The sequence below is a fragment of the Passer domesticus genome, chromosome 1 (genome assembly GCF_036417665.1).
Source record: "Passer domesticus isolate bPasDom1 chromosome 1, bPasDom1.hap1, whole genome shotgun sequence".
In the NCBI taxonomy this organism is placed as follows: Eukaryota; Metazoa; Chordata; class Aves; order Passeriformes; family Passeridae; genus Passer; species Passer domesticus.
The window spans coordinates 44,270,605-44,295,535 of NC_087474.1; the positions used below are offsets into that span (position 1 = coordinate 44,270,605).

General features: G+C 35.4%; 1 protein-coding gene across 23 annotated transcripts in view; it reads left to right on the forward strand.

Moving 5' to 3' along the window:
* The window catches only part of ULK4 (unc-51 like kinase 4), a 212,714-nt gene that overhangs the window by 92,037 nt on the left and 95,746 nt on the right, over positions 1 to 24,931 (forward strand). For 18 of the 23 annotated variants that reach the window (XR_010360981.1, XR_010360958.1, XM_064417051.1 and 15 more), the window contains one exon: positions 2,744 to 2,792. Coding sequence is in view for 18 of the 23 variants with exons in the window: in XM_064417051.1 (XP_064273121.1) it covers positions 2,744 to 2,792 (49 nt within the window). In the remaining 5 variants the exon portion in view is untranslated. Of the gene's footprint in view, positions 1 to 2,743; positions 2,793 to 14,078; positions 14,112 to 22,694; positions 22,722 to 22,845; positions 22,924 to 24,537; positions 24,697 to 24,931 lie in introns of those variants that run through there. The other 5 variants (XR_010361006.1, XR_010361012.1, XR_010361004.1 and 2 more) reach the window with 4 other exon arrangements.

A 24,931-nucleotide genomic window follows, 5' to 3' on the forward strand; every position in this document is an offset into this window, starting at 1 on the left:
GACTTTATGCTTTAACTAAGTTATGTGTATCATTTTCTTTCAAGCCTGCAGCTTTTTATTGTTCGAGTCATAAGGGTTGGCAGGTGACCTTTAAGAACAGACCTATTGGCTCTAGTTTTGTTTCAGCTTATCTCAGCAGAAAGTATAGCTGACTTTGTAATGCTGTAACAACCGGGACCACTTCCACTGTTTGAAAACAATTGTTTCATAATTTACCTTCTACCACACAAGCATTTTTCTAGGTTCCAAACTTGGTTCTAAACTAAACTAGTTCTAGGTGCCTAAACCAGGATTGCTTAGCTATTCTTGGTATTTGATTGTATTTTACTGCTAATGTGTCCACAGTTTAAATTCTGCTTATGTAGCAATGTGAGCAGCTTTTGCTGGGGTAAGTAATTCCAGTAAGCCCTAAGAGCAAGTAGGCTTGTTCTGGCAAAACTTACTTTGTCAGTGTGATTGCTGTTACAGTAGCTGCTCTTTTTGGGAGTCTGTGGTGTTTAAATGACTTCCTTTACATTCAGTATTGTTATATCTACATCAGCAAAAATTCTGTTTTGCAGGCATAGACTAGGCTTTTAATTTAACTAGTAGATTTGGCTCTGGAAATTAACCTCAAATATAATAAATTCTCCTATCTATAATCCCGGGACTCTCTTATGACCTGGCTGTGTCCAAGCTGCCATAACTGTCTATTTAAGGGTTATTAGATGGCCCACAGGAGATTAGCTTTCATGTTCTCCTGACCTATTAAACTAATTTGTTTCCATTGCATATAGAAAAAAAAATTCCCTCAATTTAATAAAAAGAGAAATTGTCCTTAAATTTAAGCTTCTAAACTTAGAAATAATGAGTTTCTTTCCTTACCTAAACTCTTTTTCCCTCTGTTGAGTGTAACATTTCTGTATGCAATAAAAAATGAACACATTACTTTGAACAAGGCTATTACTTAGTTTTGTTAAATGTGGGTGTATATGTGGGTGCATAAAAGGATTTTATGTTTTGTTATATTTTGTATTTTGTTATATTTTGAACAGTTTAGTGATGTGTTGTAGACCTTGTCTCCAGGTCTGCATGCCAGTACTGTACAATGCAACAGATCTTCTTATTCCCACCCTTAACTCATATAGATTCTGTATCATAAAATCATTATTACGTTTAGCTGAAGGGAAGGATCAGAGAAATAGAAAAACAGTATGAAAAAGTAAACCATTATTCATACATAATGCATATATCTGTGTTACTTAGAAGTAATCCTGAGTTATTCATAGATATTGTTGTTCTCTAAGCATGGCTTTCATTCCTTATTATATTTCCTTTACAAGACATGATTTCAGCAAATATGAACAACCAGGGCTCTTACAAGTAATATTAATCTAAATGAAGCATTTATTTTATAGCCTTTGGATGTCTGTTCTAGCCCCCTCTAATTTCTTTTCATTAAGTTTGTAGAGGAGAATGTGAAATTCCTTTTAGCTGCTTCAGTTCACTGTCTAGTATTTTAGCTTATACTATCCATAAAAATAATGCCTTCTCTTATCTTGTTGGAAACAAATAAAAGCTCTCAAATGGAACTATGTGATTCTAGGTGTATATGAGTTCTTTTTAATAAATAGCTTACCAAACAGAATTAATCTGATTATTGTTTTACAAGAAGCCAATATAGAGTTTTATGCAGTAAAGCTTCAAACATGAAATTAAATACTTATTTTAGTAAAATATAACTGCTGTTTATTCACAGTGAACTGTGTAATATAACTTGGTATTTTTGACTGACATACTACTGGCAAGACAACTTTGTAGAGTTGTACACTGAGATCCCAGACATGCTCTTGGTGTTTGAGTTCTACATTTGTCATGTGGGCTTCTTAATGTAGTCTTATCTTTGCTGTGTCACAAAGCTAAACCTACCAATTGTTTAAGAAGCACTTCAATGACATTGTGGTGACACAAAAAATTTTTGAAGCACACAATTGGATGTTCTCTGTGGTGTTTAGTGAACAGGCATTTAGTATAGTGTGTAAGAAAAGGTGACAATCATTCTTCCAATTAGACAATATAATACAGTAAAAAGTGTGTAATCATGTGACTCATGTCATCATAGTGTATGAGACAAACATACTTTACGAATGCAGTGTTTTGTGCTCCAACAATAGAAAACACTGAATTAACGTAAAGTATTACTGATTTTTGAGATTATTCTTTCTTTCAGCATATATATGCTGGGTCTTGTCTGATTTTGAAATGCAGAAGAATATAAGTGACTGCTTTTGAGCCACTATTACTCAGCATTGTCAAGTATCCAACAAAAGTATCATGTATAAATATGTTAAACCCAAGAAGTTAGTTAACATGGCATTCTTTAAAAAAACACAGCATATTTGTAATTTCATTGTGTGCTGAGTCTAATTCAAACAGTTAATGCTGCACTCTGTTTCATAGTATGTGTAGTACTATAGCTGTGTTTTTTTATTAATTACAGCCATTTAAAAATGCCAAATGAATTGCTGTTCTACCCACTTGAAGCAGACCTAGAAGTAATTTCCAAAGCAGTACAACATTGCTGTTTCTATTTAATATCTGAAATAGAGGTCATTTTTGTTGAGAGGTAGTCAAAGGCTAAGGTTCTGGGTCATGGATCTTGGCAACAGCTATTCTACTGTTCTGTTCCTCTTGTGAGTTTAGTGTGTTAAACAAGAATTCATTTCCTCTGTTATTAAATAAATCTCAAAATATGTTTTTACAGCCTCCTGGAAGAAATCCATCTTTTTCCAGTTCTTTTCCAAGTCATCTTGGTAAGAAAAAAATTTAATATAGATATATACTCTAATAGATAAATGTCCTATCTCCCAAATCATATCTAACAAGTAAGTTTCATTAGCAATGTTGATAAAATAATAAGATGTTTGTAAAATCAAATGGAACAGTCTAACAAAAGAAAAGAATCTTGACTAAGCAGACATTGGGGAGGTTCTCACCAACTAGTCCAGCTGTATAAGATGTTTCTTCAAGATAAGTACTTTTTTCTTTCTTGAATCAAAAAATCCCCTAAAAATAGAATTAATGAGCTTGATTCTTAATTAGAGCTATATATTTGCTGAGTCCATACAAGAAATGCTGAGGAAGTTGCATTTCATTTAAGTGCATCAAATACAAATTTGATACAGTTGGCATGATAGTCTCAAATCCCACTATTTGCTTTTAGAATTGTTTTCAACATAAAGTATCAAGGATGTGATTTTGGAAGAGTCACATGTGGAACTTCCATCCCTAAATAGACTCTGCCACTTATAAAGGTCATGAAAACTTTTGGTTTTGTTTCTCTGAAATGTTGCAAAACAAATATGTTAATGAGGAAGAGAGATCTTTAGGCTAGTTTGGAAGCTGGGTACTATGCTATCCATTAGCCTTCTTATTGTTAAATTCCAGTCTCTTGCTAATGTTTTTAATTTCTAAGCACATGGAGTTGTATCAGGTAAGTGTCCTGTCTTGTAAGCATACTCCTGATGAATACCAAATAAGCATTATGAGTAAATACACATTTATGTTATGCAGACAGATTGCATACTTGCTTTTGTATCATTCTTGAAATTGTCTTATTCAGGGTAAATGAGATTCATAAATGGGATTCTGAATCAACTTTGATATTCCTTTCTTAAATTTTAGTATTTTAATCTTCACTCTTCCTTTACAGTGATTTATTTTACTGCCTATCATTTTGAATCTCTTTAATACTGCATACCTAGATAAGCCATTTTTTATTAAAGTAACCTTGTTAGTGATGATAGATTTTTTTTCCAGCAGCATACAGAACACAGGCTTTATGATATTTTTTGTACATATATCTACAAATCACTTTTTGTGATAAGTATTGAGAATAAAACCATACCTTTCACTGTGCTTCACAGATAATTTTGACCTAGGATGAGTACTAATTTTAAGTATTAATAAAAGAACTCAGTAAAATATGGAAGTAAAATGTTTCATATTAATATCCCTAAATATTTAGTTAATGTTTGAAATATCTTCAGGTGCTAGAATCTTGAAATTTAAATATATATATATATAAAAATGTCCTGAACCAAGACAATATGTGAGTCTTAAGCTATGAGTATTTGAACATGGTTATGATCTTTCAAAATGTTCCCAGGTATTGAAAATTTTTGTATAATATATCTGTAGTCATGGAATTAAAAATGTGTGTGTCATATAGTGTAAGTATGACAAGCTGTTGTCAGTCATAAATGCTTCCTCCTTACCTCCCCACATACAGTTCGACCTCTCAAGTTCTAAAAATAGTTCTGTGTTTTTTTAGGGAGTAAAGCAGTTTAGGTCTCAACTGTCTGCAGTTGTCTCTCAAGGTTTCACAGCTCTCTTGAACCCCTATGGCTGTCTTTGAGCCTATGGTTGGAGTTGGGGAAAAATCATTTAGATTTTAGGGAAAAAAAATTCCCCTTTCAACATGCTTTGTTCAGAGAGGGCACCTGTAACTGCTTCAGTTGCAATATACAGCATTTGAGCTTTAACAGTACACTGGCTGTGAGCTGTGGTCTTGTTTGGATCAAGGGATGAGAGATGTTAACAACAGAAACAGAAAAGGAGGGTGGCAACCCCTTCCTCTGTTCTTCCTACAGAAAACTGAATTCAGGAAAAGAGTGGTAGGCAGTTGGGAAAACTCAGGAGCCAGGACTAAATCAGACTGGAAGGATTAATCATTTGGCTGCTTTTCTTTTGAACAGAATAGATTGAACAGGACAGATTAACAAACTTCTTCATTACAGGTTTCTGAAACAATTTTCAGTCATATGGATGAAGGGAGTTGCATATAGTTTGATTCCCATTATTCTCCATAAACTAGTCTTTGTCTAGGATTTTACTTTTATCGGTTTGAAGGATCAGGACAAATAGTAATGTTGAGATCTGTGTTATTATACATACTTCCTTATCAGACCCTAAACTATTGAATTATGTGTCAGAGTCAATACTCCATTTTATTCTGACAGTAATTTAATGTAGAGCTATTACTATCTAGTCCATGGTTTATTACTAGTACCTAGTGATTTCTATGCCAAGACTTAATAGCCAATATGTATTTTCTGTGTATCATTAAATATAGTTCATGGTTTTTTTCTGCAATGCAACTGACAGTACGTTGACTCTGTTAGACTGCTCCTGGAAATACTGTGGGCTTAAAATTGAAAAGCATTTCCAGGAGCAGTCTTTGTTTCTAGGCTGTGCTGCAATCCAAGTGGGATTGAATGTACTAGCTTTAATCTACCTGGCACAGTAGCAAGGACAGGATGGCTTGCAGATACTGAGCAATTCACAAGAAATAAGTTTTAATATGACTGCTTTACACTGCTCATCAGTGTAGAGTTATATTACCTCTTATACTGCACACTACCTGATGTTGTGGTCTAAGCAGTAACACTGAGATTTGGCAAGTTTTCTTATCCTCTGTCATCTCTCTGGACCAGTTAGATCTCTGAATTCAAAGCATAGGAAAAGTATCCTTTCATGTCACTTATGACTACAATTTTGTAAATGTTATAGTTGCCAAGCAAAAAGACCTGGATCAGTGAAAAAAAAAATCTATTACTGTCTACCTAAAAAGTTGTTCTAAGAGAATAGCCTTAATTTATCTTCACCTGAACTAGGGTTTAGTCACTGAGTTAATTAGTAAGAGGCTTTAAATAGAGTTCCAGTTCCCCTGGAAACCCTCTGCACTCGTTCATCTCTCAACACTCAGTTGCATTTAGGAAATGCACATTAATGATGTGATTTGTGAGTATGTGAAAAACCTGAATACAGTTCTTCATTACAGAAGTTCAGGGTGAATTTCATGGTTTACCTGAATGCAAATTAATTTCATAGTGCCATGATCCCAGATTCTGATGCTAGAGGTTACGTAGATTGTAAGTAGTCCTACAAAGCAATATGAAGGTGTGACTGCAATATGAGTAGACATCAATCTTGCAATAATGTCTAATGTGGTCTGTGAAAATGTAGTGATGTGTATCTGTGGAAAAAATGGAGACATATTGATAATTTATGAGTATTTTCAGGACAGTAAGGGATTGAACAGCAGAAGAAAGCTGACATCATAATGTGAAAAAATTAAAAGGTGCAAACTCCCCTTGGTAGCAAGATTAAATATAGTAAACTAAATTCCATGTTATGTAAATAATGCCAAAACTTGGGTTGATATAAGGTATAAATATGAAATGTTCTTGTTGAATTAAGAAGTGGTTGTAGCAGGAAAAGCTGCTGTGGGATATATTTAATGTTGTGCTTTCTTACTGCTTTTTACTGCTACATCCTTAGTATTTTGTTTCTAATTATTTTGCAATGTCAAACCTATGCCATCTGCATATCAGTTTATAATTTACAAAGTATTGATTTTGATTATTATGTTATAATGCTGGAATGAGATTGATAAAGGATTTGGAAGTGTTTACAAAAAGTACCTTTTTTTTGTAAATTATGGCTATTTGTATTTTAGATTGCTACCAAGATTTTGCTGAGTAGCAAGCAATGAAGTTGACATAAATGTTATTTTCTGTGTTATGTTACTTTTAAAAGGGTAACATCATAAATATTACCTGGTCTTCATTTAGTGTTATCTGAATGTTAGCTGTTGCACAGAAAAGAAATTCCATGTAGTTGGTGAAATTCTATTTTTCTGCTGCCAAGTTTTAAAACTAAAGTTAATGATGCTTGTGATTAGGAACTCAGTGCTACTTTGTTTTTAAATCCCAGTAGTCAATTCTATGCTTATCCTAATAAAATTTCTGATGTAGCTTTTAGTCACACCAGCATATTATCACAGCCATCAGTTTTTGCTGTAATTTTTTTTTCCAAATTTCTGTATCTTAGCAGCAGTTAAAGTTTAAGGCATATTATTTAGATAAAAATTACTTTATAGTAAGATTAAAGTTTACCATTTAAAAATATCTTATTATTAAATATGATCTATAGTAGATAGTGTGTTAATGTCTAAACTGCACAGGCTATTCAAATACAGTGGTTGTTTTATTTATATTTTCATTCTATTCTTAACACAAGCTAGTCCCCCTCTTCTATTTGCATTAGTGAAATAATTAAAATTAATTTGAAAATTACATATTTTAAATTATTTTCCTTCAAATACAGTGGAGTGTTCTTTGTATGAAAATACAAAATATATTTTTCCTTTGCAGTCCTCTTCGTGTATTTTTGTTTATTTTTCTTAGTTGTGTATAGGTTTGAAAGTTTTATGCTGTCCCCGTGTATCTTGGGATGGTTGTATTGGACATCTTAAATTAGAGGACCATATACTATTCATGTTTCATTGATTGCAGTCAACCTATGCTTGGGCACTCAAAAAATGCTTCAAAATCATTGTTATGGTGGCAGTCACCCGTCCTTTTAGAAGGTGTGCTTTGCTTACCTTGTTGTAATTGCAGTTGAAAATAGAGTTCAATGTTATCAGTAAGAGAGAGTATGAGCTAAGCATAATTAAAATAAAAAATGTAATAGTTACATTAAAAATAGATAAACATGTACTTTAAAAGAAGAAACAAGCCATGCCAGCTTTCTTGTGTAGCAACTTCTTTCCAAGAAAGCTAACAATACTGTGGAAATTTTGTCTGAGTAGAGGATACATAGCCATGTATAACTGGATTCCTTTGGTATAGTTAGGTTACCTTTTTTTTAATTTAAAATAATTCTAATCAAGGTATTTCAAGTAAAAAAAAAAAAAGGTTATGAAAAATAAGTTGTATAGCATCCAAGTGAAAGCAATGGTTGGATTCTGTATTTCATTTTGAATTTTAATAAGAGAAAAAGGCCACAGGAAATACTTATGGTCAGAGATGGCACTCCCTGTGATTCAGTTAAAGTAACAAAGCCATCCACTTAAAATGTTGTAAAAACAATAATTGTTTTATGGAAGTCTTACCTGTGACAATACTATAAAAATGAAGAAAAATGACACTGGAGAGGAAAAAGAGGAGCCTCATCATTCCTCTTTTGTTTAGTTTCTACTTTCTGGTGAGGGATTACAGTCATATATCATTTGAGGGAAGAGGTAGAGGTATTTTGCTGTCTAGCAGCCACATGGATGATAAGTATAGAAGAACATGGATCAGAGGTTATTGCAGCATTTAAAGCATTCGTTTACTTGTGTCTGTTAAGGAAAGCACCTCCTAGTCCAGTGTAGTGCACATCTTGTTGGTTGTCTGAAAGAACGGGAAGAATGTTTCTAACTCTTGCAAGTACTCCTAAGCCATCCAGGATGAGTACTTGAAAAAAAAGACTAGGAGACTCTTTCTCTTATATTCTGTAAAGAGTACAAGTTTATGCTGTGGAACTCATCTGCTGGAGAAAATTAGCATAGTAAATTTGGCAAATAATAAAAGCTCTAGCATGTAGTGTGAATGGGCCCTTGGTCTTCTATGCTGTAAATGAGCTTTGACCTAAAGTCAGCTCAGTGCTTGCATGAGGGGATTGATGCTGATTGATGGCTCTGGACATCTTGCTCCAGGCTGTAGTCATACTCAATCCTTAATTTAGAATCAACTCTCTAGTAGAAAAATCAACACAAAGGTATCTGGGAATGCTTAGTCTACATGTGTTTTAAAGAACAGGAAATACTATTTATTTTAATACCTTAGTGTGGGGTATTCCTCTTCCTGTCTGTATATTTGATACTGTTACAACCATGTTCAATGCAATGGCTCTTTTTGGTGTATTTCACCAGTTCATTACTGCTGTTAGGGAAAACCTGCATTTAGAAGGTAGGTGAAATTAGATTCTAGAAGTGATTTTTCTGGCTTCTACAGGATGGACATTAGTTAAAAACCTTAAATGTATCCATAATGGATATCTCTATTTTTTCTTTCTCTGAAGTATGCACATTTTCTCAAATCTGCTATATTTAATAGTAAAATTGTATGCTGTGGCAGTGTATTTAAAACTACTATGACAGATTAGGTGTGTAATCTGTGAGGATTTCTGAAAGTGAAAATGCCAAAACCCTATTTTAATGGGTAGTTTATAAAGCAAAATAATTGTTCATTTTGAAAGGCATTTAATATCCAAAGATGGGTTTAGGAGAAACTAGTGAAAAAGTGTTGAACTGTCTTAAAATTTATGTATTTGGAATGAGGAAAAAAATACAAGATATTATTTAAAAAAGATAAATGTAATGCAAGTGTAAAATTTACTATGAGAATGGTTTAAATCCTTTCCAAACTGACAAATTTCTTACCAATGCATTGAAGTCTTGTGTCAACATTCAGTAAGGTATTATGTTTATTCTCTTTTTAATGTAAAATCAAATTAATAGGAGTGCTTCTATACACTGTAAAAGGCACTGTAAAAGTACCATATGTTAATTTCAAAATTTCCAGGAATAAAATATGGCTCCTCTGGTAGGAATGTTAGGATTTTTCATTACCCTATTTAGTTGCTTAAGCACTTTCAGTTTTAGAATGAGATTCCTGACACTACATATCTCTTTTAAATTGCTGACTTGAAAATAGTGTATACTTAAAAGGGATAAGCCTGCACATCTGAATTTGTCCTCCTGGAAATAAACATTTCTAAGTGGTGCTCTCCTGAGAATTTTTTAGCAGAAAGAGGAATTCTGCTGATAGAAAGTTTTATTTTCAGAAACAGATTTTTTTTTTTCCTTTTGTTTTAGTGATCTTGAAGTCAGGAGTTTCTGAGGAAGTGTTTATACATATAAATGATTAGTGCTGAATTGGTTGTTAATCTGTTATGGTCAACTGATCCCTCCAATTATTAACACTGTACATGGAATGAATTCTTAACAGTTATTCATGTGTAACTATTGTGTTCCTAACAGATGACAACAAAATTATTAGAAGCCAAAATGCTTGGTATAAACACAATTTCTGATTGTGATTAATAACAAGAATCCATTACACTTGATTTCTTTCCCCAGATGTTGTCATGTGATGTGTGGTGGTTTTGCTTATGCATAGAGCAATCACAGAACCATAGATTGTCTGCAGTTGGAAGGGACTAGTAAGGATCATAGTGTCCAACTCCTGCTACATTCAGAACTACCTTAGTAATCATACAACTAAGAGTGTTGTCCAGATGCTCCTTGTACTATGTCAGGTTTTGTGCTGTAACCACTTCCTTGGGGAGCCTCTTCCAGTGCCTAGCCACCCTCTCAGTGAAGACTCTTTTCCTAATGTTGAATCTGAACTTTTCCTTAATGCAGCTCCATTCCATTTCCTCCTGTCTTATTGATGGTGACCAGAGAGAGATCAGCATCTTGCCTCTGCTGCCTCACTTGAGGAGGTCATAGACTGTGATGAGGTCTCCCCTCAGCCTTTTCTCCTCCAAGCTAACAAGCTAAGTGACCTCATATGCTCCTTGTAGGTCTTCTCTTGAGACCTTGCACCGTTTTATCCACCCTTCTCTGGACACGCTCTATTAGTTTGATGTCCTCTTACATTGTAGTGCCCAAACCTGCCCCCAGCACTCAAAGTGAAGCCACCCCAGCACAGAGCAGTGAAGGACAATCCCCTCCCTTGCCTGGCTGGAGATGCTGTCCCTGATGCCCCCCAGGACATGCTTGGCCCTCCTGGCTGCCAAGGTGCTGCTGACTCATGGTCAACTTGTCATCAGCCAGGATCCCAGCTCCCTTTCCATAGCACTGGTCTCCAGCCCTTTGTTCTCCAGTGATAAGGTCAACAAAAGTTCCTTTTTGCAGAGGCATTTTACTGTCAACAATGGAAGAAGCATTTTGCATTTTCAATATCATTGTGATTGTATGCTAGACTTTAAGCGTTTGCTACAACCACAGAGCTTAAGAGTTGTCTGTGCTGCAATCAGTGTGTGGCAGCAATTCGTGAAAATGTCTCCACCTAACTCTGAGCTAACAACTGCCAGCATTAAACAGAGCAGGAATTATTTACTTTCCATCTATGACATTGAGAAAATTATTGTTATTGGGGCTCGATACTGGGTTTGAATAGTATTAGTAGCTGTTTTTCAGCCTTTCTTGTAGAGTTGCTTGAGTTAAATAATTTTGGCTGTCTTTTATTCAGCCTTCTTTTTGAAGTAGTTAAATGTGTATTTTTTACAAATATTTTTAGAACAAGTTCATGAAAAAACTGAAAACTTGAAGTATGTGATTTTTGGGATGAAAAATGGGCTTGTTGATAGAATAGTGAGAGAATTGAGACAACTGCTTCCTATTCCTGCTGCTGATCCACATTTATCCTTGACTCTGGGAAAATTGTATAACCCCTCTTTTTCAGCATATGCTTGTTATGCTTCTGTCCTTTGAGTGTCCAATGAACACCTTTACTCTGAGAAAACTCAGCAATTGGTTCTCAGCGTTCTGAAACTAAGCTTGTTTAAGATCCCAGCTGGACCTTATTCAAACAAAATTCTTTAATGATTTTTTTCTTACAGTAAGGTGATGTCTAAACTATAAATGTATATCACAAGAACATAGGGAAGATGAATTCATTAATACTTAGAAAGTATTCAGGTTTTTTTATGAGAAGCATTAAGTAAATATGGGCAGCCTATTTTATGGCTGTATGTCTGAGTAGATCTATCCCCAGTAGAGTTGCTGATGGAGAAAAGTGAGAGGAAGCAGAGCCATCCTTTAAATAATTTTAATAGTATAAATTAGTATTCTGCATAATAAAATGGAATTTAAAAAAGGGAGAACTATTGATAAAGCATATTCTTCTATCATTCTCTTTCTTATCTGCAAAATTACTTTGAACCAGTGCTCCTGTTAGGGGAGGGAATAAAATTATTTACTAAATCACCTGGAGTGCCACTTCTGAGAGAAAAATTGAGTCCACAGCATTTGTGACAGCATTATGTTCCTGTATAGGAAGAAAATTCAGCCACTTACATCTTAAAGGAATTGCTTTCTAATGCTAGACACTAATATTTTAGTGTGTATGCTACCCTGCTGGGTTGTTTTTTTTTTTTTTTTTCATTTTATATGCAGTGCTAAGGGACATAAGAAAACTCATGTATAAACAATATTCTTATGTGTTTGTTAGTAGTTATTTATTTATCCTGTCCTAAAAGTTGAAAATTTTACAGATAATAAATAGGAATCTAAAAGGCTGTAGCAAGATCTTAAAGCTAGCTGTAACATACTGGGTAAGAAAATCACAAACAGGGAGTGAAGTTCATAGGTATCTGTACCTTGCAAAAATAGTGACCATGATTACTGCTGATACTAGAACACATTTCTGAGTTTTATGATGTTGTGACTGCTTTCCATTTCTTTGATCTCTCTCTTCATGTTATATATTACTGGTCTTCAATAAGCAGACAAACATGTAAAGGTGGGTTTTTTCGTAAATGTTTCTGCAGTAGTCCAGAGTAGATAGTTATTTTGTGTATTATGGTATAATATCTTACAAGTTGTCTTTTGAAAGAAAATATATTCACAATTTCAAAGAAAATGCTGTTACAAAGTAATGATCACTGTTGTTCCTTGCATGGCAGATCTATGTATTTATCACATGGTTACCCTGACCAAGAACAGTTCACAGTGTTGCTCTAAGGTAACCTGGAGCTCAGCTGGGGTCTCTGGTCTTTTTGCATCTTCTCTTGATTAGGACAAACGGGGTGCTGCAGGGATGCATGGTGATGATGCAGTTAAAGCTCTTTTCAAAGCAATTAATGAGTAACTGTAACATTTATCCAGAGTTATGGTATGAGGTATGGAATGATCCCTTCAGGGATGACTTAAGATCCAGCAAAATTTTTTGTTTTGGAGGTCTCTGCACCTACGAAGGGTAGAGCTTCTGCTTGTTACTGTGTGCTGGCCCTTGGCTGTTGCTTAGAATCCACAGGGTTTGTCCTGTATTTAGAGGATTGCCTGTTGTCCTTTGGACCATGCTGAGTTCTGGTAGTTGGCACTTCCCTTAAACCCCTCCCACTACAAATGTGGTAATAGTGGTTATTCTGAGCAACTTTTAAAAGTTAGGGTTTTTTGGAAGGCTGTACTTGTTTGGAATACCTAGTTTTCAAACACTCTGTTCAGAGAAAATATTAAAATATATTGTAAAATATGTACTAGTGCTTACCCTGAAGCTTTGACATCTTGGAGCAAGCCCACCCTGATAACCAGGAGGTTTGGAGCACATGGCACCCATGGAGAGGATGAGACAATAAGATTCATACAACCTTTGCAAAGAAATCTTGAGGGTATCTTTTTCCTGCCTGTAGCAGCCTCATGGGACAGTACAGAGAAGATGCAGCCAGACTTGATTCAGCAGTGCACAAGGGAGGGACAACAGGATGAATACAAGCTGGAAGATAGGAAATACAAGCTTGATATAGAAAGTTTTTGCTGTGGGGGAGGGTGATCAAACACTGGAATGAGAGGTGAGAGAGATTGTAACATCTCTGTGCTTGGAGAATCTATGCAGCCTGAGCCAAACAGCCAGCTAGACTGGAGAGCTCCAGGGGCACCTTCAACCATATGTTATTCTGTGATTTGATTGTCCCAGTCCATCTTCCTAAAAATCAGCCAACTGGACAAAAATTACACCACAGGTTATCTCCTAGCATTGTAGCTGCCATACAGTGAGCTTTATTGAACTTAGAAACATTAACTTCTCTAGACTAGGATCAAAGTCAGTAGTCTTTCAGGTGAGTTTGGGTTTCTGAGCTCTTCATCTTTTTCCTGCTTCCTAATAATTTGTATGGTTTAACCTTTAAGTAAGAAAAGTGGATGAACTGAAGTGGTAATGCTTATTCAGCTAGCTTGGCTGTCCTCCCATTTCTTCTTTATCTGAGCCATCTACATTTTATGCTGCATGAGGGTGGTGTTTTATGAACCAAATCCAAGGCAGACTGTAGGTCAGGGTTGAATGGATGGGTGTATAAAGTCACTGAGTGTTTCTCTCAACTTGTTTTGTCTCTCAGTACACACGGACATTTATGCAAGGTTATCTGAAATGAGTTGTGTGGGTTTTTTTAACAGTGTTTTAAACAGGATTTTTAAATTTTGGCATTGATTAGTTTGACTGTTATTGTGGAGAAATTTTCCTAATGATTTTATTTTTACTTTTAAACAGTGCTGCTCTGACCTTTAAGGGAACATGCTAACTTCAGCTTTCCGCATGACAGATAAAGCTGATGATACGGGATTTTATTTCTTGGAAAACAAGTTTACTTAAATGTTAACTAAGACCTTTTTTTCCCTTTTTTTACCTCTATGAGCTTTAGGACAATTAAAATTTGTAGAATATTTGAACTGTGTAGTAAGAAGACTTTTATAGTATTTAGGTGAAGAATTACGTGTGGAAAAACTCCCCAAACTTCTAAAAGTATGGAAAATACATGACTTTTTGCACTGATAGAGAAATAATTTTTCTTTTGTCACTTTATATTGATAGAAAACTTTAATAAAAATTCTTCAGTCCTTCATTTTATAGTACTTTGTTCTATCTAGCCCTTCTATCAGGAATGATTCTGTTATTGTTCCCCCAGTCCAGCCTGAAGGAAGAGTTTATAACGTTTTTCCATGCTCACTGAACATTTTATCAGGAATTTCATTTTAGATGACAGATCAGTCTGTCAGCCTTGGGAACTTAAGGCAGAAGGGTATTGAGCTTATGTTCCTTAGTGATGGATTTCACTGACAGCACCATGAGCGAGAGGTCTGGACTGACCATCACTGTGGACAGCCCTAAGGCTTAGATAGAAACACAATTGGTGCTTATGTCCTCTCCCTCTCACTTTTTCAGCAAACACAGTCTTTTAAGGACTTAGAGTTCACAGTGCAGAGGTTTTAAAGCAGGGTTTTCTCCCTCTTAAACAGTATTTGGTTTGGTTGGTATTGGTTTAGGTTTTTGTGTAGTCATAAACCTGTTCAGCATTCACATATTGTTTCATCACACTTGGTTTGTGCCTTTTTTGATAGAAGTTTTGTGGCTAACCTCCAGGATCTTGTGATTATTCATGTAATTAAAATCCTCTCAAGTTTTTTTGACACCTAATACTACTCACTTTCAGTTTCATTTGCACCCCTTTTCAAAGCAGATATGAAAGCTGTATGTGTTCTGAAGTATTGCACGATGTGAGACTGCTATCTAGGGTCACAGCTCTACATGTGCAGTCATGCAAGATGTGTCGCCATTATCACTCAGGAATGAAATATTGTGGTTAGATAAAAACAGTCTAATAAAAACATCTGTTTAATCCTTTGTCCTCGTCTGGAAAACTGAGTGTTACTCATTGTAAGATGAAGTATTGCAATGGTAGGCAGAGAAACACAGTATATGTTACTCCATGTGTGGATTTTGGGTTCCCCATCTCAAAATGTTCACAGTAGAACTGCAAATAGTGTAAAGAAAAAAACTAGAGATGCTTCAAGGTCTGGAAAGGCCATTGTGGAAGAGATGATCCTTCTGTATGCTTTAATCTGAAAGGTGGTGGTTGACATGTATGTACCATAGTCAGGTGAATAGGGAACAGTATTGCTGCTCACTGTCTCCACTCACACAAGATCTGTATTATAAAAACTAAAGAAAACTTGCAGTTGGGATCTGAAAAATTGACAAAAGGTTAATTTCTTTTTCCTGTAGAGTTATGTTCAGCTTTCAGCTCTGCTGGATGGCATCCTCAGTTTACATTAATTAAAAAATAGAACGGACAAATTAATGGACCAAAAATCCATTGAGAGCTGTTATGTGTATAAACTCTGCATCTGGCTCAAAGTCCTTGGGCTGTGAATTCCTGGAGGCTAAGGAAAGTGTTCAGTATACCTGTCATGTCGGGCTTCTTCTGTTGTTGAGTGTTTTAGATATGTTGTTAGGGTAGGTAGACCTTCTATTTGAACTGAGTCAGATTCTGCTTTATATACTAAAAATAAATGCATGGGAACATTTCTGTATTGTGAGATTTTAGTTACTAGCTGCAGAAATTTGTCTTAAAATTCCCATTTTTATTTGAGAAACCAGTTTAATTTTTTATGACTTAAATAGATTGACTTGTTTTCTGAAACAAGTTGTTTCTTAGAAAAATTAGCTAGTTAAAAATACACAGCTTTGAGTTATGAGGTTAATTTTTGGCCTGTGCTGTTTATTTGGCTGGCTGTGGAGTTAAAAATTCACACTAATTTGGAGACTTCACAAAGAAGTTTGGATTTTCTTTAAGAATTAGTATTTAGCCATTGTTTATGATCAGAGTTGTCAGTGTTTAATGTAGCACATTTTTGCAGAATTTTTATTACATCAAAACATCACTCAGTCATTATAATTAGACTATTTTCCCACTTAGGGAAAAAATATTTAGGAGGTGGTTTGGGATGGGTAAAGGGATAATTGTGCTCTTTTTTAATTAGAGATTTAATGATGGCATCATCATCTTCAGAATCCATCTTACTTCTGTCACACCCCTTTCCTCCAAAAGTTCATAGCATTTACTGCCTTTCTCCTACATTTTAATTTAAGCAATGCAACTAAAGTGGTTAATCTTCTAGATTGGTGACTGGTTCTGCTGTGAATAAGATTAAACAAATTAAATTCTTTATCTTTTGTTGTTCATCCTACCCTACTTTTATCAGTAACTGATAAATCTTACCTCCCATTCTTTAAGCTTTTTTCCTATTCTCAGTCTTGCAGTACTCACATCTTGGACACATTTCATTTTGTTTATTTAGTTCTTTTCCCATAGTCAGATTGTAATTTTGTAATATTCATATATATATATGTATGCATGGGTGTGATAAATAAACCCATATATATATGTGTGTGTGTAACAAATAATTTCTGTTAGAAATCTTGAAGTCTTTGTGACCTTGTAAGTGTTCTTTATACTGTATTGTGCGATGGAAAGAAGAAATGTTCCTGGTCCCAAGAGCTCTGTGGCAGTTGATTGCGAGCAGCAGAGGAGGGAGTGGGAGAGCAGCCTGGAGAAGCCAGCAGGGCTACTTCTGTCTGTAACTGCTGGCTGGGGCACAGCCCTGCAGCATTCCCTCACTCCCACCCCACTCGTGGGTCACAGCTGAAGGGCGCGTGGAGACCTATGGAAGAGGAGAGGCTGTAGCACCACAATGTGGTGCAATGCAAACGTGTGAAAGTCAGGTGCTGTCAAAGATTATTTCTAACATGAGACTTCACAAGTCTAGTACCAAAGTGTGTCCTCTATGACCTTTAACTATCAAGTTATAGGAAGAAATCATGACCTTACCATAGTTTCTTTGAATTTTATGAAAAATTTTAAATGGATGATACAGAAAGGAATCACCATCAAAGTTCATGCAAGGTGATTAATGTCTACATTTAAAAATTAATTTATTTTTGCTGTAGAAGCAATATCAATGCAAACTCTCACTTCTTCCACACTTCATGTTTGTCAGGCTGATTAAAAGCAAATTGCTGATTTATTGTTCCTGCTAATGTAAATGTCAAGACAAAGAGAAAGCATTTAAGGAAAAATGTATATTGAAGTAAATCTGAGATACATGTTTTTCGGGGTAAGATTTAATGATTTTGTGACGAGAATTTTGCTGTGACATGATCGCTGTTCTGTCAAACAGCTGAGGTACATCTCCTAATCCCATCTAAATAAATATTGGCATAGGAATGTGGCAGTTGCTGACTGTACCTTTATTGACCAGCTGGATTCTGATGAGTAAGGTACTGAACTATTGTGTGCTTCACAATGGAGTTTGTAAAAGAATATTGAATGTCCGTGAAAGGTTTCTGGCTGGCAGGGGTTTCCACATTATGCATCTGAACTCTGATAGTTTATCTAGAAATTTGTCTGGTTTGGCCTCAGCCATGTATTCTTTATGCATTCCTTGGGTTAATGCCTTCCTGAAGAGTTTGTATTGCAGGGTGATAATTAGATTTTAGAATGTCTATCTTCCACAAAGCAAAACAATTTAAATCTTAATATTCTACTTTTTACTTTGTTTTTTAGTCATTTACTCATTGTAGTAGATGTTTAGGTTCTAAATATATTTTGTTTGGTATAATGATTTTATAGGCAAGCTTAAAAATCATTGCTTTGCTAAGGTAGATTCATTAGCCATATGTATGCAAAAAGATTACATCTACCATGACACAATCTTAGTTTACCCACTGTAACTTTCTAATTACAATTATAATAGAGCATAATCTCAAAGACTCAGCTGAAATTTTGGTAATTTTTTTTCCTTTCCTCTCAGATTTCTCTTTTGAGTCCCCTGTTTATATTACAATGTTCAATTTCTGCCCATTGGATCTTTTGATCAAATATTTCTTTACTAATCCTATGGATACAGGAAGCAAAGTTGTGCCCTACAACTCCTTCTTTCTGTTTCATATACTGGGTTCCTTTTGAACTCCTGACTACCAAATAAGATAATAACCTGCTCAAACCTTATAATGCTAAATATGGTGACTGCAGTTTAACTGGGGGTCCCAAATTGATCCCTGTGGCAGATACTTAAGCACTGCTTAGTGGGTGACATTGCTTTTAATTTTCTGTGGCTGTCAAGTTATTTGATATGAAGTTTGGCAATAACTAAGGTCTTTACAAAGGAAAAACAGATTTCTTTCAGTTACCTATTGGAGTAAAGTGAGATATTTCTCCTTGGTGTATATTTAATTTGTTTGACTAAAGCAGAAAGGATGAGGGCTGATAGCTCCTTTCACTGCTGCAGAGAGCTGGGGATTATTCTGTAAACAATCCATTTCTGATTGTATATTCTCAAATTCTACATTTGCTTGCCCTGTGTCAAGTTCTGGAGCAGGATTTAAATTCCCTGCACGTAGCTATCTTTAGGGCTCACATCTGGATGGCACTGCAGGAGCATATTGCTGAAAGCAAACAGACCAGCAGTTCTGATGGTAACAATGGAGACTGAGAAAATACTGCATGCATGTATAAGGTTCCATTAAAAAGCAGAGAGTGAGAGGGATGTCTAATGCAGTCCATTTAATGCAGAACTCTCCAGAGAATCAAGTGGGGATTATGCCTGCTCCTGTGCTTTTTAAAGACTAGTATAGAGGATGCTTGTTGGGCGAATGGTATCTCCATAACAGACACTCTGATACTCATGAATACGTTTCTAATTATATCTTAATGATCTCAGCCACAAATAGGAAAACAAAAATCTTTGTCTCCCTGAGTGGTTACCTTAGTGGCTGCAGGATTGGCAAGGTTTAGATTTTCCATCTCCTCTCACTAATCCCAGGGGGCTTCATTGTGAGAAATGAGACTTGTTTATGATGGTGAATTAGATTGCTGTAAAAGGTTATTTCAACAGACAGTTGGGAAATCATAATAGAATAATTTAGTAAAAATGGGAGCTAAAGTATGCTTAATGAAACATGATTAGATTTAATTTTCTTGCTATTTCAATCATTAAAGGTACATTATGCTTTCTCAGACCTCATTTGGGCTCTTTGCCATGGACCCACTCTTAGTAACAGACTGAAACTTGCATGTTCCATTAGGATATGAAAATGGCTAATGATACTCTAGTCTCCTCTCCCTGGCTTTTGTAAAATTTCTGTTACCAGGTTTTCAGCTATATTTTAGCTGTTTTCCTCTTTGATCCTTTTATTCTCTCACATCTATTGTACACATTTTTCAGTATGAATAACTGTTCAGGGAGTATAGATTGAATGGAATGAAGTCAAAGACTAATATAGCTACCTAATAATTGTGAGGTGGCTTATTATGAGTAATTAAAAATTGTTAATTTAGTTATTACTAAGATTTTGTGTTCTAACAAAGTTAAAATTTTAATTTCTCCATCTAAAATATGTTTCTATGCTGTCTTAATCCAGTGGTACAATTCTTGGGGTTTTTGTGGACTTTTTTGGTTTGTTTTTTGGGGAGATTTTTACTTGGATTTTGGTTTATTTTTTATTATTTTGCTTTATTCTTTCCTTTTACACTGCAATGACGCATTGTGTGCCACCACATATGGGCTAAAATTTCTGTCTGGCCTCTAGTGTTATTAAATTTAGTTCTTGATGGTATTTTATGACTCTCTCTTAGTATCAAAATGCTACTTTGATCTAAAAATATCCAACTCCTTTTCAGGCTATCAATTCATATGAGAGTAAAGCTGCTCTTTGCTGGTAGACAGCTTGGGTAGAGCAGCAGAACCTTGCTGATCAGCTCAGTGGGAAAGAGCACCAAGGTTGTGGGGCTGAACCCTATATGGGCCATTCCCTTCAGAGTTGGACTCAGTGATCCTTGCGGGTCCTTTCCACCTCAGAATATTCTGTGATTCTGTGATCATGGCTCCATTTCTTTTCAGGATTCCAGTCTGTTTTTTGGGGGAGGAAATACAGGGGTTATTTCAGGGTTTCATTATGTTATTCCAAGTTGGATGCATATTTCACTGGGAAAGGCTTCTTTTGTTCAGGATGAATTTTCTGCCCATACTTGCATGGGAGGTAAAGGAGAAAGGCAGATCTCAGGGTAGCCAGTGGCATGTCAATCAGGAATGCTTTAGGGGAAGGGCCCATGTGCGGATCCAAGTTCAAAATCATCCTAGAGGAAACGGCTGACTATGGGTTTCTGAAGCTCAAAATAAATATTTTGACTACTAAGCAAGATGCTTTACTAACATCTTTCACCATCTCCTACTGAAGTTTCTTCAGTTTGTATATATTAAATTTTCCTTGTCACAGAGCCTACTGATGATCTTTCTGATGGACTTTCACTAAAAATGAGGAGAAATGAAAGAACTGAAATCCTCTACATTTCTTGTAAGATAGCAAACTACTGTGGGATACAGGCGGTGTGATAACCTAGCAAGTGTGTCATGCATGCTGGGAATGTTTGTGTGAAGCCTTAAATATTTAAGGAAACTGAAAGTCTAGCTCCATTTTGAAACAGCACAGAGTCTCAAGTCATTGATTTTTCAGCACTGCTAAATAAGTTTCAGTTGTATTTCGTATGTCATGGTTGAGATACGTTATAAGAAAATGTGTGTATGTTCATGTGTCTGTATATACATATTTAATGGATCCTGTCTTCCTTATAAAGTAATAAATATGAGTTCTCATATAATCATTTAGTGCCTGTTTACCACTGAAATGAAGGTATATGAAGGACAAAAAGCCCTCACACTTTAGGGGGGTTGAAGGCACTTAGTTACACTCTGAAGGCAATGGTATCTCCTATCTTTACAGGCAATAATTGCCTTAACAGTGAGGAAAATCAGGTTCAATTCAAATCTTTCTATGTCCTACATATATATGACTGAAATATATCTCTGTCATTAAGTGGAATCTATTTTCATAAGCTATAACAATTTTCAGACCTGTATTCTTAAAGTTGATTTCTTGAATCTGTAAGTAGGTATTTAAATAGAAATTACTTGGGGAAAGAGATGGGGTGAAACCATGAAGAAAACTATAATAAATTACTTGAAGATTACCCTGGAAAGATGTGAAAAGAGAAAAATGCTGTTCAATACATTCTTACCAATTGTAGTAACAAAATGCAGTATAACTTCCTCTGTCTTTGAGAATGTGGGACTTGCTTAGAAGAGCCCCCTATTTTGCTGAACTTAGCCATTTCTGATTCTGTCTTTGAACCATCTGTAAATTTCTGACTAAAATGGAATAAATTAAATGTGATATCATATTTAGCAGCAAGAGATATACTTTTTTCAAGTCATAGCATCTGATACTGTTTCACAAGTACTTATGAGAAGCAGAATTGGTTTCCTTTCCTTGTGCTCTTCTAGATGCGAGTTAAGTTTTTTAATTGTAAGTTGTGCCATTTCTCTTCTTTGCAACATAAGAATTGACTTTAGAACAGGTGAGAGTAAGAGTTTTCAGAAGTGGTGCTTGGTTTGTGCCAAGCAAGTGCACAGAGTGCTTCAGGGAGTATCAGTGGGGTATCAGGTGACCCTGTAGTGCTGAGTGACTGTAAATTTTTCAAGCTGTCTACTGCCTGGTGCTATTGAGACTGCCATCATGGGAGCAAGGCTCAGGCTAGTCCAAAATTAATCCAAAATTGCTATATTCTTGTTTATATACTCAGTGGAGCAATTACTATTTTTTGTCTTTTCTTCTCAGTTTAATATTCTGAGTGGTAAGAACTAAATCAAAGAACCATAGAATAGTTTGGGTTGGAAGGAATCTTTAACTATCCTCTAGTTCCACCCCCCTTGCCCTGAGCAGGGATGTCACTCACTGGACCAGTTTGCTCAAAGTCCTATCCAGCCAGGCCTGAAACAGTTAGAGGGATAGGGCATCTATAACTTTTCTAGGAAACCTGTGCCATTGTCTCAACACCCTTATTGCAAATAATTTCTTCCTTATATGCAATCTATATCTATTCTCTTTTACTCAGATCCCATCTTAAATTCACAAGAATAATGATCTATTAGCACATGAAAATTTATTATAGAACTCATATTGTAAGCATATTTTGAGTAATAATAATTGCTATAAATGCTATTCTTGTTAGCTGTCATTTCTTTCTCCATTTTACTTCTTTCTCATCAGTTCTCTTTCAGATGCTGTTCTGTGGCCTAGCATCATCAGACTGTTGCTGGCTAAGGGAACAGCTGTCTTTCAGTATCAGTGAATTCCTGTGACTGACATTGCAATTATGCTGTTAGTATTTTATACAGCTAAAATGAAGCTGTCACTTCATAAGTGTGTTTCTGAAATGTATGTACCTGAAATACAACCTACTAAAGTGAACTTTGTGTTCACTTTTTCTAGGGTCACAGATAGAGATAAAATAAGAATTAAATGCAAAGCAGGAAGAAGACAAATTAAAGAATAAAAACTACAATGTAATTAAAAAATGCTATTTCTGTCCCAGACCAACCTAACCAAGATACATACTCTCTCTTTGGTTCCGGTGCCACAGGCATAGCTAATATAAAAGCAGACTCTGGAGATTCTGGAAACTGCAGCAATATCCTGGAAAAATTTAAGCAAGGAGAAGGTATTGTCATTTAACCTTGCAATTCTCTCTTTCTAGTCTCTACATGAATTTACTTGTTCTTTTAAATTTTTCATCTTCACTACATCCTGCTCCTTCTGGTAAACAGTAACAAAGCAAAATTATGTTACTCTTGCACAGAATTTAATTAGAGAATAGGGTTAGTGGCTCATTTGTTGGACACCAAGTTAAGCTGATCAGTGGTTTGTATGTCTGTGGGAGGTTTTGGGATAACAGTAAATTTCCTTCCTGTTGTGTATACAAGAGAGACAGTATTTCTAGTATTTACATAGTAAATACTTCCTTTTGCTATCTTTTTTATTATTATTGTTTGTTCCAGTTGAGAAGTTCTCTGGCTGTGAATACAAACTGCTCCTTCCAGATGTACCCAAACATGGCTCTTAATACCAGATTTATTTCCTTTTTCCTCTGAAAGTGATGAAGCTTTTGATGGCCATATAAACACTGTATTTTTAAGGCCTGGATTGTAAAAATACCGATGTTTGTAAACTGACTTTGAGAGGTAGCAAATACTTCAAGTCTTACTTAGCTTAAATATGTGTATCAAATCCACTCAGAAGAGTTTTAATCACTGTGGTGCACACACAGTTAGGATTACTCTGAATTCTAACCTTGCTCCACTATCATAGTTCAGTTCTGTTGTGTTCTTATTCTACTGAATCCACCTCAGCTCCTTTTATATTTCCACAGCCTGGATAAGAAGAAAATACATCAAGTTCTTGAATAAGTACCAAGATAACACTCAGATGATAGTGTGTTTGTGTAATACACATACTGTTTATCAGGAGCATTAACTTGAGATAGAATTGGGAATAAAAATTATATACCAATAATTTATGGAAGAAGAGACTTTATAGAGATAGTTTGCCCGTAAACTCCATTCCTGTAGTTCACAAAGATACTGTAACATACTAAAACTGGGGTTTTTTTCTGGGTTATTAGTATTTAATAATGTGATTATGGTAACACATTATGATAAAGATTTGTTAATGTCCATGGTCCTTAATTAACTGATCAAGAAAATTCCAATCCAACAAACCCAGCGCAGTACATTAGTGTACTATGCATTCTAATTTTTTCAGTGTTTAGTCATCTGGAAACAAAAATGCTGAAATGGAGGAGATACCCAATTCTATAATCTTCTGCAGTGTCAGAAGGAAAGGACAAGACTAGTGATTTTGAAGTTGCTGAAATTTAAGTATTGAATCAGTCATGAATTGTCTCATCCTGACCATGCATATTAATCACAGAAAAGTCATGCCAATTAAAATCTCCATATAATATTTCCTTAGAGTACACATGACTTTCATTTCCAAGCAAACAAACTTACTGTTTAAGAGATAGTATTTATAGCACCACAAAAAAACCCACTGTAGTCATTAATAGACTTAATATTTTTTTTTACACCTAATAAACACAGTGTTTTGCAATGTTTGCAGATGTTTTCGTTTGCAGCAATCAGTTCATAATTTCTCTTGCCTTGACTGCGTAGTGTCCTAGTAGGAATATAGTTTGCTTAGAGCATAATTGGACAGAAACATGAAAGAAATGCCCTATCTCTCATGGGATAATAATACTGTCTGTGTTACTTTCTAGCATTTCTGCCAGTCTGTTCACTGAGGAATATTGTTAGTGCTCCCCTGTTTCCTGCCATGTGGTTTGGTGCCTTGGTATCAACCAACAGATACAGCAACTCTAGGAGTACCTTGAGTGGGGAAAGGCTGGAAGATGAGTTTCCTAGGACCTCCATGCACAGTAGGATGTGTACTTTGAGCTCAGTAGATCGATAGCTGATAGAGCCTGGTTGTTGAGTATGCTTGTTTTTCAAATACATGTCTCTTGGGAATATGCAAAATCTCTATGACCAGGTGTCTACAAATGAGATGTACAGACTCGCTGTAAAAAATAAAAATATATAAAATATAAAGAGAATTTCCTAATGTCTTTCAGACTAGTAATCATCTACTTAAGTAATCCCTAAAATAAGTAA